Genomic DNA, 13,061 nt, shown 5'->3' with positions numbered 1-13,061 from the left:
CTACTCTCGACGTCGCGGCGGGCGTTTTCTGCGGCTCTGCCAGCGTTCCTGGTCCGACTCCCAGCCGTCGGCCTGGCTGCGGTCCTGCTGGTACGCGTACTCCAGCTGGCCGTCCGCCTCCTCGCGCTCGTCTTCAGCCCGGCTGGGCAGACCCAGCTCGCGCATCAGCAGCCGCTCCTCCCGCCGACGGATCAGCTCCTCGTCAGAGCTCGAGTCTCTGGACACGGTTAGACGCACGTCAACACAGCGGACACTGGCGCCGGGCCAGCTCCTCGTCAGAGCTCGAGTCTCTGGACACGGTTAGACGCACGTCAACACAGCGGACACTGGCGCCGGGCCAGCTCCTCGTCAGAGCTCGAGTCTCTGGACACGGTTAGACGCACGTCAACACAGCGGACACTGGCGCCGGATCAGCTCCTCGTCAGAGCTCGAGTCTCTGGACACGGTTAGACGCACGTCAACACGGCGAACACTGGCGCCGGGCCTACTCCTCATCAGAGCTTGAGTCCCTGGACACGTCTAGACGCACGTCAACGCAGCGGACACTGGCGCCGGGCCAGCTCCTCGTCAGAGCTCGAGTCTCTGGACACGGTTAGACGCACGTCAACACAGCGGACACTGGCGCCGGGCCAGCTCCTCGTCAGAGCTCGAGTCTCTGGACACGGTTAGACGCACGTCAGCATAGCGGATACCGACGCCGGGCCAGCTCCTCGTCAGAGCTCGAGTCTCTGGACACGGTTAGACGCACGTCAACACGGCTGACACTGGCGCCGGGCCAGCTCCTCGTCAGAGCTCGAGTCTCTGGACACGGTTAGACGCACGTCAACACAGTTGACACTGGCGCCGGGTCAGCTTTTTATGAGAGATCGGTATTTTTATTGTTTTTGTTTCATTTGGATTGGAGCCTTGTGGCGATGACTCAGAGAAATCGAACTAGGTGGAGAGATGGGAGATAGGGCAACACTGCGGTCATTATGAGATGACTCCGCCAAAGATCCTTGTCCCGCACAGAAATCGTTCTTCGGGATTTGCACTAGCGCTCAGGCAAGGCTCATGCTGACTTATGACAATGGTTCAAGCATGTCACCTATCCCTGACACTCAGAACGCAAAAAGTCCCACAATTAAGATGCGGGACCCTAAGACAGGAACAGTCCCTTACACCCGTGCGCCATAGCCAGGGTCCTGGGCGAAATCCTGGCTTTGCCACTGGCTCAGCTAACAGCTGCAACACGCCCCGTTGAGACGGGCGTAGCGAAGATTTCGGACCAAGCGTTGAAAGAGGAAAACGGCGTATGAGAGCGAGCTCGACTCCGTAGAATGAGCTGCCATTGAATTTGTGCCGCTGTGGTCAGGCTGCCGGATTGTAATGATCTCAACTTATCGAGTTATTGAAATTAGTGAGGCTATTTTAGATGATCTCATTTTGTCACCCTGTATTCAAACTTAGCATCGAAAGTCAGATGGGTATGGGTTCCACATCATGGCACGTATTCCTACAGTTTTGTCAAGAACTTACACCCGCGCTCGTGCGCACACGTACATGCGCAGGCACGCATGCACGCACACAAGCACGCACAGGCTCAAACAGACGTACACACACACACACACACACAGGCTCAAACAGACGTACACACACACACACACACACACACACACACACACACACACACACACACACACACACACACACACACACACACACACACACACACACACACACACACACACACACACACACACACACACACACACGCACACGCACACACACACACACACGGCCTTCCGGCGAACCTATTTCGAGGTCCGAGTGAGTGTGGTGGCCGGCCTATCTCACACGCGTCTACCTGGCGGGTAGGCCATCCGTCCGTTCCAACGCCGTCCAATGACGACAGCTCGTCTGAGAGAGGCCAACCAACAATCACATATCCATGTTTGTAAAGATACCCTCAGGTGACATTGCATTGAGCCTCGCCGCGCTTACGTTTCTTCACTGATGTCGGAGATGTCGCCGTAGTCGACAGGCTTTAGACAAATGGTGCAGCGGTTGTTCATGTCAGCAAAACACTCGTTGCAGTAGACGCCCTCGCAGCCGTAATTCGCACAGCGTCGGAACGAGGCCGAGTCACTCTCGGGGTCAAAGCTCTCCGAGCAAACTCCGCAGTACACCCTCACCATGCCCATGTAGGTCATCACCATGCGCAAGCATGGTATCCTGCAGACAGCGGAACGTTTCTGGCGTTACCTAACACTGGCCGGACTGATGCCCTTAATGGACCTGGTAATGACCCCCACGATTTTGAAGAGTCATACGTTAGATGAAAGAGTTTTGAAATTGGGCGAAACCATGATTTATGTAGGCAAGAGACCTGAAACGACTCGGCGTTGATGATACCACGTGAACAACAGGTCTGCTGCGTTCAAGTAAACCATGTTCTGGCTTATTTTGATCCGATCCAAACCACGTACGCGACAGTAATGCTCGTAGCAGCGTGGAGGGAAGCTGAACACCGTTCCAAATAGAGTCCAGTAACCCTCAAGCCAACGGAGGGAGGCTAGCCGAAGTATCTCCATCCCAAAGCTCAGACACCACGGCCTTCGAACTCACGATATGGCGAGCCGCTCCAGGATCTTGCCCAGCACATTCATGTTGGGGTCCACCAGCTGTTTCCTGCGGAGCGTCCGCTGCACGAACGAGATGAAGCCACCGCGTCGCTTCAGGATGGCGTTGTAGAGCCAGAGCGCCCGCTTCCTGGCCCGCTCGGGGTAGTACCAGCCGCAAGCGATGTGTCGCAGGCGCAGCGCCAGCGGCTGCATCAGCCCGAACACCAGCACCATCAGGTAGAACACCACTGGAACGGGCACGTCCCGTTGGTCGGGAACCACATCTCTCTGTAATGCACGCCATCACAGAGGTCGCAGACCCACGCGAGTCCGAGGCTACACCTCTCGCTGGCTATTCTGCCAGCACCATCAGGTAGAACAGCACTGGAACGGACACGTAGCATCGGTCGGGGACCGTATCCCTCTGTAAGGCACGCCACGACAGCGCTGACAAGCAGTCGCGAGTCCGAGGCTACACCTCTCGCCTATGCGTGACAGGGAGCTTGTCTGGTTGCTTGATGCCGATCCGGCAGAGCTCAGTTTTGTGTAGTCTAGTACTGTAACAGTCTATCTGAGTAGCGTAAGGCTCAACAGCTTGAACGCAAGCATGTATGTGCAGAGACATAGGAGGGTTTCCTAAGCGGTGAGCCCGACTGCTTTTTTGCCACTATTTTTCCACGCATCACCACAGCGTTAAAGTTGAACGCTTACAGGGAGCGGAGCTTCGCTCTTGACGCCACACTCACTCCCATGCGCGTGGGTACCGGCTAATCTATGCTTCACTGTCCAGAACCATCATTGCAGGCGTACTTGAAGCATGCATGACCATGACAGCCGATCGTATTTTGAGGCATAAACAGCAGCCGGTGAGAACGACTTGCGTCGAGCCGGCAGCATGGCGCAGGGATGGAGCCAGCAGGCCGTAACAGCTGCCGTCCAAACTATTAAGGCTACGGGAGCTGATACCATATCCCACGAGCTGGCTCGCCCATGCTGATCCAGCCCGTTGCTGTTGTGGGTCAGCTACCACCCATGAGAACCCTGCCTAGTTCTCGAACAGTGCTGGGTCCAATGCGGTCTTTTACACAGTGAAAGTGCACTTACAGTTAGACGGGTTAACTTTGGCAAGCCATTGGGCGCTGTCACATTAACATAAACTCAAAAAAGGAAGACGAAAGGCGGATTCATGTAAAACGTTGTTTACCCCATACTCGGGGAAATGCTTCCATTAAGGGATGTCCACTGGGCTTCTCATGTTCGTTGGAATGTTGTTCGGGCAATGCAGTTTCCTAACAGCAATGTGCCCTTTGATGCAACCATATGTGCACCCAGAGTGTCTTGACATCGGGGAGGATGTACTTCCAATGTCATGGCTGGTTCGTGCATCCCAGGCATTCTTCAATGATTTTGACATCATTCATAACCGACTACCACCGTCTATAATTCTTCCCGAAACACCCCTATCAAACTGAAGGCAGTTATTTACCGCAATAGTGGCATCTAACATGACAACTGCGCCGCTCGGTTTCCTACATATTTCTCCACTTTATTACGCAGGGCATTCCGCAGGTCCTTTCCTTGAATAAATTGAGCGGCTTCACAGATGTTAGCACTTTTCCGTGCCTAATTTTACCCACTTTTCATTCCTTCCAGCCCACTTTTCTCCGCCACAGTCACGAGATGCAAAGTAGTGCAGTAAGCTTCAGGCGAGTTCGAATCAAATTCTGGCGTTTTCCCCGCAAGTGGACCGCAACAACTCTGACTCTTGCAAGGAAGCTATGTGTATACATTGGCTTACATTTCTTTGCCAGAGTTTTCACCTAAAAATAATTCAATACCACTCCGAAATGTTTATCGGGTTCTCAGCACTGTTGTACGACATTCAACATGCGCCAGAAAGGTGAATGGTGTAGAAGATTCGTTAGCTTTCAAGACTTGAGCTAATTGTCTGGCCCCAGGGTGGAGGACTTGCCCCGGTCTACACTACAGTGGATTCCCTGAGCTGGCGGACCGGTCCGTCCAGGTGGGACCACCGTCGGTCCGTTCGGACGGGACCATCACCGGCCCAGCTGGGTGGAACCTCCCTCTGTCAGTCCGGGTGGGACCACCGTCTGTCCGTTCGGGTGGGATCACCGCCGGTCCAGCTGGGCGGGACCACCGTCGGTCCGTCCAGGTGGGTCCGCCTTCGGTCCTTTCGGGTGAGACCACCGCCGGTCCGTTCGGGTGGGATCACCGCCGGTCCAGCTGAGTGGGACCGCCGTCGGTCCGTCCAGGTGGGACCACCGCCGGTCCGTTCGGGTGGGACCACCCCCTGTCGGGCTGGGTGGGTCCACCATCACTCCGTTCGGGTAGGACCACCGTCAGTCCGGCTGAGTGGGACCACCGCCGGTCCAGCTGAGTGGGACCGCCGCCGGTCCGTCCCGGTGGGGACTACCGCCGGTCCGTCACGGTGGGACCACTGCCGGTCCAGCTGAGTGGGACCGCCGTCGGTCCGTCCCGGTGGGACCACCGCCGGTCCGTCACGGTGGGACCACCGCCGGTCCAGCTGAGTGGGACCGCCGCCGGTCCGTCCCGGTGGGACTACCGCCGGTCCGTCACGGTGGGACCACTGCCGGTCCAGCTGAGTGGGACCGCCGTCGGTCCAGCTGAGTGGGACCGCCGCCGGTCCGTCCCGGTGGGACTACCGCCGGTCCGTCACGGTGGGACCACTGCCGGTCCAGCTGAGTGGGACCACCGCCGGTCCAGCTGAGTGGGACCGCCGCCGGTCCGTCCCGGTGGGACCACCGCCGGTCCGTCACGGTGGGACCACCGCCGGTCCAGCTGAGTGGGACCGCCGTCGGTCCGTCCCGGTGGGACCACCGCCGGTCCGTTCGGATGGGACCACCATCGGTCCGTTCGGGTGAGCCCACCGCCGGTCCGGCAGGGTAGGACCACCGTCGGTCCAGCGGAGTGGGACCACCGCCCGGCCGGTACCCATCCTGCACTGACCGATCTGTCTGTAGCGGTCGTGGTTGGGTGGCCAGCCGTACGGGACACACTCGGATGTGTCGATCTCGGGCAGGTTGGCCGAGAAGGACGACGGCATTTTCTCGAAGGTGGAACGTATGGCGTCAGCCATGAAGCCTTTCCCCTCCACCACCGCCTTGGCGGGAACTGTCGAAAGTGCCGTCTGCTGTCATGTCAAGTTCAAGGTTTCACAGAAAAAGACATTCAAGCGGAAATATTTCACCGCATACATGTCAAGCACACACAACCTGTTTGGCCTCCTCTCATTCCAGGAGCCGATTCTCTCGCCTTCCTTGGTTATTATCGCCAAGCCTACAGTTTTATGCCCCCGCCCGGCGTACGATGTGTTGACTGGAGAGCGCAACGACAAGCGATGACGCCGACGACAACCAGTCAGCCCGTACTCGTGTGCGCCGAAGCGCGACTGTCATGACTGACCACTAGCGTGTCTACACACAATATCGGGATATACAACGAACTTGGTGCTGTCTTAAAATTGCTCAGACCGAATTCATCAGGAGGTAGCCTTACACTGCTGGCTGCTCTGCCAGGTGCCACTCCAAATGTTCGGCCACGACGGCATTCTCGCACTGAGCGTGGTTGCCATCGGCACAACCCCGGCATGGGACTCGTGAGTTGCGCGTCCCCACTGTTCCATGATTAACAGCGGCACTCAATTTGTCAACATGGCAGCACGCAAAACTGACTTAAGATCCATCTATCCAGCAACGATAACATGATAAAACCCTTTGAACACCTTTGTGTGCCCTACGGGGTTCAGTGGTGTTACCAGGGTTTGTTTGCCTTTGACGGATCATTTGCCGTTGACGGATCATTTCTGTGGACACGTAGCTACTGAAGTATCCCTCGCTTACAAATTGGAGGAGTGAGCGAGGGTAACATATGGATTGTTTTCCACACATCTCACGGAGAAAGCTTCGTGATGTTTTTTTAACGTAGTGATTGTTTTTGGTGTTCTCAAATAGGGCAGTCCATAAATTATGTTGTGCATGGAGGGGAATAGGACTGGATCATAACGGAAGCGTAACAAGTGAGGGGCGAGGAGATGCTGACAGCGGAACTCTACGCCAAGGTGTGGCTGCAAATCATGCTAAAATCTTTGAAAACAAATTAAAACCTCCGAGCTGGATACGATTGGCCTTTTACCATGACATGGAATGCGTCCATAAATTTGGTTCACATCTTTAGCTCAGTTAAAGGCCAGACAGACGTTAGTCTTTAGTTATCACACCGAACACAACATAACCAGTAGATGGTGATTTTGTCAGGTGTGGTTTGCCGGGTTGTGATTTTGACAGCGTAACCAGTGGGTTGGTGGGTGGGGTGGGGTGGGTGGGGAAGGGAAGATTGAAAATGGACGAAATACCCAACGCATTAATGGACGGCCAAATAGTGTGTGATGACCTGAAAGGAATACAATTACTAGCAGAAATCACCCAAATCATTCAATTGTGATTGGGTCACAGAGCAACTAAAACGGGCCGGTTTGAGCGACTCGCAGTTCCGTTCGAGATAAATGCGACTGTGAGGATGGATGATTATAAGCATCCATTTCCCGGATTGCGCTTGGTACGCTTGCGGATGTCTCTACAGTTGATACGTCACTAACAACGCTACTCGTCTTCGTTAACACGAGTGCCCCTTCCTCGGGCCATTCATCTGGCACGCGCCACCTTTGCGCCTGAAGTTAGTCTTGACGTAGCCGTTGCGACGGATGGTCTCCATGATGAAGTAGAGGGCCGTATCGACGAACATCAGGTATCCGATCTGGAAGCCGGTGGCCAGCAGATTGACAGCCACTCTGGTCAGCTCGCGCATCTCCGTCCGTGTCATGGCCAGCGACGTAGGCTGCGGAGGTCATGTCTGAGGTCAAGGTCACGGGTCGCTGCTTTAGCGGATGCTGATAGTATTGTGCCAAGATCAGTTGAAAGACAGAACATGATGCTTACCTGCGCGTAGGTACTACACCTGCGGTAATGCAGCACTTGAACCAAATGTTAACATTTCACAGCATAACATTTTTCGGCGTGCTTTTACTTTGTCAACTCCGATAACAAAAAATAAACATTTGCATTGCACGTGTTTTGAGTGTATTAGCACGAATGGCTTTCAGCTCCGAAAGCTTGCTTGTCGGAGCTTGTTGTGTGCATACGAGAACTTTCCCAGGTTATGCGCCTCCACGTCATCGTATAGCTTTGCTTTCCCCTTTTTCATTAGGTAGTAGTATGAAAAGATCCACTTCCATTCCCTGTATTTGTTCAACTCGAGGGCTCTTTGATAAGTTGTCCCCTTTGGTGAGTTACCATTTGATCAGTCTGCGTCGGCTCAGATAATTCATGCGCCCGTTCTGGGGTTGGTATCCGGCTTCGCCAGGGCACGTCTCCATCAGCTTTCAGAGCAGGCGTTACAATATGGTTATGAACAATTTGATTGCATGGAATATTGAAAACATAAACGTAGAAGGTGTTTATCAAGTGCCTTTTTCTCTTTCATTATATATTTCATACCATTCCGATAGATTATGGTTTTAAATTTGTCCCGAGGTTGGAGAGCATGTGGTCAATAGTACTTGCCGCTGTAGCTTAATATTAAGATATTTGCTGATGTCGGTGAAATATGTACGCAAACAACTTACGCATATAACGATGCAGCTCGGAAACATACCACATCTGTTCAAAAGAAGCACATACGCTTACGATTTCGCAAGCATCAGCTTGTAAAGGGCCCTCAGTCGTGTTGACGAAAGCCATTTAAGTGCAAATGGTTTTCGCCAAAGCATGTGAACAGCTTTAACCACGGCCGCGATGACATCAAACCTAGCCCGATAGAGATGGTTGCAAAAGAAAAAAAACCTGACAAGACCCTTCGAACCTTCACCTACAAATACCGTATCCATCGGGATGGGTTTTGCAGTTACCTTAGCTGTCCGTCTGCTAAAATAGCACGTGTGACCAGTTTAACATGCGCCCGGGTGGCCGGTTGCATACCCTTTGCTCGGGTACACCGTCAATTTGGTCCTGAGATTGAAAAATAACTGGGAGAGTTAGAGGCACCCAATCAAGTTCACGGGGTGGGTTGACCTGAATGCAAGCTCATTTGTTTCAGGGTTTGAGCCTTCTAAGCGATCACCTTGTGGTCAAATGAGGTTAAATCAGGCCAAACTCCAGATTAGTGTCCAAAGTGCCCCCAGACCTCCTCATGCGACCGCCTTGAATCAACATTTTTGCTCTAACCAAAAGGTAATTGGTGTTCATTTAGGACCAGTACCTATGTTTACCATTAAAAAGTCATGGTGATCGAAGGCCTACGAGGCTGCTTTGAATTTTTCCCATTTTAATCAGCGCCAAGGATTATGCCAAGAGTCATGCTCTAAAAAAATATTGACCCGGGTCATCTTAGGTCAGTGGCCCACTCTTACCTTTAAGAAGTCCACAGACGATGTCCACTGCGGTCTCTGTCATCAATTAATTTGAAATATGTATGAAAACTGCCCCATGAAGCAAGCTCTCCAGTACAAAAACAGTTGTTTTTCACCTCGGTCTGACCTTCATACCTGATTCTAGATTAATAGGACTCATTGTAAATTTAATCATTTATTGCCCAATAAACTATTTTAGGTGTGTATGACTTCATCTAATACTCCGTTGTCGCATCAGATTGAATGACTCCCTAGAGATTGTCTTCGCTGACAGCCACGGCCTCATATTTGCCTGTTATAGGCCAGCTGCCTTACAAGGTACATCTTATTTTGTCTTCCAAAGGACTCGCTATTCACTTGCCTACAACTATGCAATGCCTGGTGTGGCTACGCCGCGCCATTCGAAAATTATTTTGTAAAAACCTTCTGGGGAGATTAACCCCCAGCCGAACGCGTTTTAAGACTTCGCTGTTAACTAATGTCTTGATACGTGCAACACGCAACGTTACATTTTTCACACACGCAGCTTTTCATGCCTGTGCGAAAGAGACTTGTGAGTTATTCATGACCAATTCAAATCGCACCCAGGATCACTTACAACATGCATATCATGAATAACTATGAGCCCAATGTCGTAAGTAATTACAGCGTGGGCTACACCTTCACCGCATGGATCGTGTCCCGCGCACCGTCTGTTGACAATCACTGCCTTACAACTGAACTCTCCATTTGACGTTCCACAGCACGCGTGCTACGGTGATGCGACTAAAAAGGGTTACGAAAAGAGCACAACATACATCGACGTAGCGTCTCAGCTCCCTTGTCTTCAGCGGAAGAATAGTAGGCTTTTCCATCTGTTCCCGTTTGTCGTCCACTCTCTTGATGAGCACGGACAAGTAGTGGTTGTCATATCCGTCGTCTGTGACGTACCGATAACGGTACATCGCGGCCCTGCAAACATGAGACCTCTGTTCCTACTGCACATGAGACCTCTGTTCCTATTGCACATAAGACCTCTGTTCCCACCGCACATGGGGCTTCTGTTCCTACGGCACATGAAACCTCTGTTCGTACTCGCACCAATGTTTCATATATCTTTGTTTGGAAATGAGTATGCGTAACTGATTACAAACATTACGAGTTTTATTCTGACATGTTGTGAATGTGAAGGGGATTCTTAAAGTTTTGCTAGAAAAATTGCGACAACAAACAAAGGCTGGCAGAGAAAAGTTGGTGCAAATAAAGCCCGGCTTTTCTTAGTGTGTTCTCAGGCACTGTTTATATATAGCGCAGATACTCTTATTTGGTTAATATTGATCATGCACACAGATGGCACGATATATCTTAAAATGCCTCACTTGGCCAATATCAGCAAGATGTACACGACGCATGTCCAGCTAAACGCGTCCATAACGAAGAACACCCATCCTCCTCTGTCGACGACCTCGTCAAAGATTTCCTTCCGAATCTGCTTCAGCGATTTAGACATGTTGACCTTCATGTCGAAGTCGCTGTAGAGTTCCAGTCCGAAGAGGAAGAAGCTGCGATACTTGCCGGACGCCTGGTACATGTCTGAGATCATAGAGAACGTCTATGACTATGTAGTGACCTGACAACATGACAACACATGACAACTTGCATGCATGCAGTTGGATGTAACAGGTTAAGTGGACAGCGACGGAGCCTCTAAACTGCATGCATGGCCAATTACTCAACCAATGACCTTATTAGTCACGACAACGTTATGCGTTACGCACGTAAAAGATACGCTCTCCGCATCCCACCGCGCTTTGCTGTGCTTTCCGGTACTTACAGCTCCTCGCGTCGTCCACGCTCCCCTTCCTGGCTCCCCTTGCCGGCTGACACAGGTACTCAATCACGTGCGCAAATATACAGATGCCCTTGAACCAGTCCACAATACTGCAAAGGTGATAGTTGAGCGACCCGAGTCCCAACTGCGCCATGCAGTTGTCAGTGGCTTCGTTGAAGGTCTTCTCGCAGCGCGCCACCGGGCCACCGTACTTCTCGTCACAGATGCCTTCGATGGCCTGAAGCCACGTGAACGAGCTCTGAAGAGCGGCACCTGCGGCCGAAGAGGCACAGTCATCTCAGGGGCGCCTGTGGCCAGGAAGACACGGCCATTCAGGCGGCGCCTGTGGTCAGAGAGACGATGCCAGTTCAGGTGGCATCTGCTGTCAGAGAAACACGGCCAGCTCAGGCGGTACCTGCGGCCAGGGAGACACGGCCAGTTCAGGTGGCTCCTGCGGACAGACAGAAGGCTAACTGAGGCGGCACCTGCCGCCAAAAAGACACGGCCAGTTCAGGCGGCTCCTGCAGACAGAGAGAAGGCCGGCTGAGGCGGCACCTGCCGCCAAAGAGACACGGCCAGTTCAGGTGGCTCCTGCGGACAGAGAGAAGGCCAGCTGAGACGGCAGCTGCCACCAAATAGACACGACCAGTTCAGGCGGGGCTCCCAGGGTATGTGGCGCAATAACAATTGAATACTCTGTACATGGTAGGCACTGCGGTTCATCAAACTCACCGATATCGAGTAGCGCATTTTTGATTTGGGTGAAAACCTTCATCACCTCTGAAAGACAGAGTGAATGGGTCAAAACACTGTTCATTGACCACGAAAATCAACCAATATACATTCCGTAAACATGTGCGCACAGAGCGAACCTGTGGTGTGTATCTTAAAGAACAGGCCATAGCTAGGATGATCTTCGCCGATATACACGGTAACCATGCCTCCAGTCGTAGTGTATTCGATTTAACATTCTTGTCTGACTGCTACTTAGTTGCCTGTTTTGTTGAACTGTACTCAGCTATGACCATAACAGTGGAACGAAAAGCAAAGATACGTTATGTGTTATTTGGTCGATGTTGCACTAAGCATATCACTGTCACATTCTTAAAGCAATATAAGGTAATTCTCCATTTAATATGTTTGTTAACGGTTTATGTCGCAAGCTAAATGAAAAAACTTGTTGGCTTAAGTTAAACAGCTCAAGGCTCTATGTCGAATCGCCCAAAAGTCATGGACAGAAATGCTTGTCAAGGGCATGGCTGCAGCGGCTCATCGTGAACGACGATGGCCGTAAAATAACCTACTTTTGTATATCGACATCATTTTGGTTGCCATGCTAACGATGGCTTGAACGACACTCATTATGCCATTCAGTCCTTGCTTGATGACATCGCATATGGTGTTCACAAGAATATTCTGTGGAGGAAAAGTGCATAAGCGTGTAATTGATTGCATGTACGTATTTGAATCGTATTCTGCAGTTCATGGACCAGCATCGCTATACGAATTTTGAAATATACATGTTAAATGCCTCCACATCAACGTCTCCGTGATGTGAGCGGTTACGTCCTTGACTTCGCATTTATATGCAATACATTGTATTAATATCCATTAGCCATGCACATGATACAAACTACATCCACATATATTCGACATGGGAAGTCACTGAAATCGCAATCCCGTATCACACTTATTGGTATCATATTTATTACGTTGCAATGACTGCACTGTGCGCTTGAGTTGCACCGTCTAACATAAAAGCCACTGCAGGCCAGTGGAAGCACTAGTTCAGCAAAGCTCACATAGTAGCACGCCAACGAGTCGTTGAGAATTTCGGCGTTGAAAATGATGGACTTGCCCGGCCCGTTGACGGCCAGGACGAGGCAGAACGAGAGCAACATGGCCCGGCCTCGTCCCGCGAACATGTACGGGAAGACCAGGATGCCCATCAGTCTGCGGGGACGGAAACTGACGTCACGTTCAAACAACATTCAGACAACCTTGTATGACAAGCCATGAAGCAGTCTTATGATATGCAACAAAATACTCGGCACGACCGCCTCCATCAAGGCGTAGGTCTGTGTCCAGTCAGACGAGGGGTCACGATCGAACTGATGATTTTTCGTGGCTCGTATTCAAGTGTTTCGATTGATTTTGTAGCTGAATCGAACTTGGACTCGGACTTATCGATTCATAAAACCCT

At 51.8% G+C, this 13,061-nt stretch overlaps 1 protein-coding gene across 1 annotated transcript; it reads right to left on the bottom strand.

Annotated features, from left to right (window-relative positions):
• On the bottom strand, positions 1-12,807 carry LOC119100327 (DC-STAMP domain-containing protein 2). Its single transcript, XM_037223431.1, has 11 exons — positions 12,661-12,807; positions 11,591-11,636; positions 10,862-11,131; positions 10,407-10,620; positions 9,846-9,999; positions 7,304-7,478; positions 5,592-5,756; positions 2,608-2,851; positions 1,984-2,214; positions 693-728; positions 1-217 (listed from the first exon to the last, which is right to left on the bottom strand). Exons 1-11 carry the CDS (start codon positions 12,805-12,807, stop codon positions 1-3), a joined length of 1,899 nt encoding a protein of 632 aa, XP_037079326.1.
• Between the last annotated feature and the right edge of the window lie 254 nt (positions 12,808-13,061).

The sequence above is a fragment of the Pollicipes pollicipes genome, unplaced genomic scaffold (assembly GCF_011947565.3).
Source record: "Pollicipes pollicipes isolate AB1234 unplaced genomic scaffold, Ppol_2.1 Scaffold_4881;HRSCAF=5763_pilon_pilon_pilon, whole genome shotgun sequence".
Classification (NCBI taxonomy): domain Eukaryota; kingdom Metazoa; phylum Arthropoda; class Thecostraca; order Pollicipedomorpha; family Pollicipedidae; genus Pollicipes; species Pollicipes pollicipes.
Note: the sequence above shows the minus strand (reverse complement) of the source record. Positions and strands in the feature narration are given on the sequence as shown.

What these genes read in the sequence shown, in the direction of transcription:
- LOC119100327 (XM_037223431.1), bottom strand. Translation starts at nt 12,807, where the DNA reads ATGGGCATCCTGGTCTTCCCGTACATGTTCGCGGGACGAGGCCGGGCC. An exon ending in ACTCGTTGGCGTGCTACTAT is followed by an intron (nt 11,637 to 12,660) that starts GTGAGCTTTGCT and finishes TGTCTTTCAGAG; the next exon opens with GTGATGAAGGTTTTCACCCA. An exon ending in GACTAACTTCAGGCGCAAAG is followed by an intron (nt 5,757 to 7,303) that starts GTGGCGCGTGCC and finishes CACTTTCGACAG; the next exon opens with TTCCCGCCAAGGCGGTGGTG.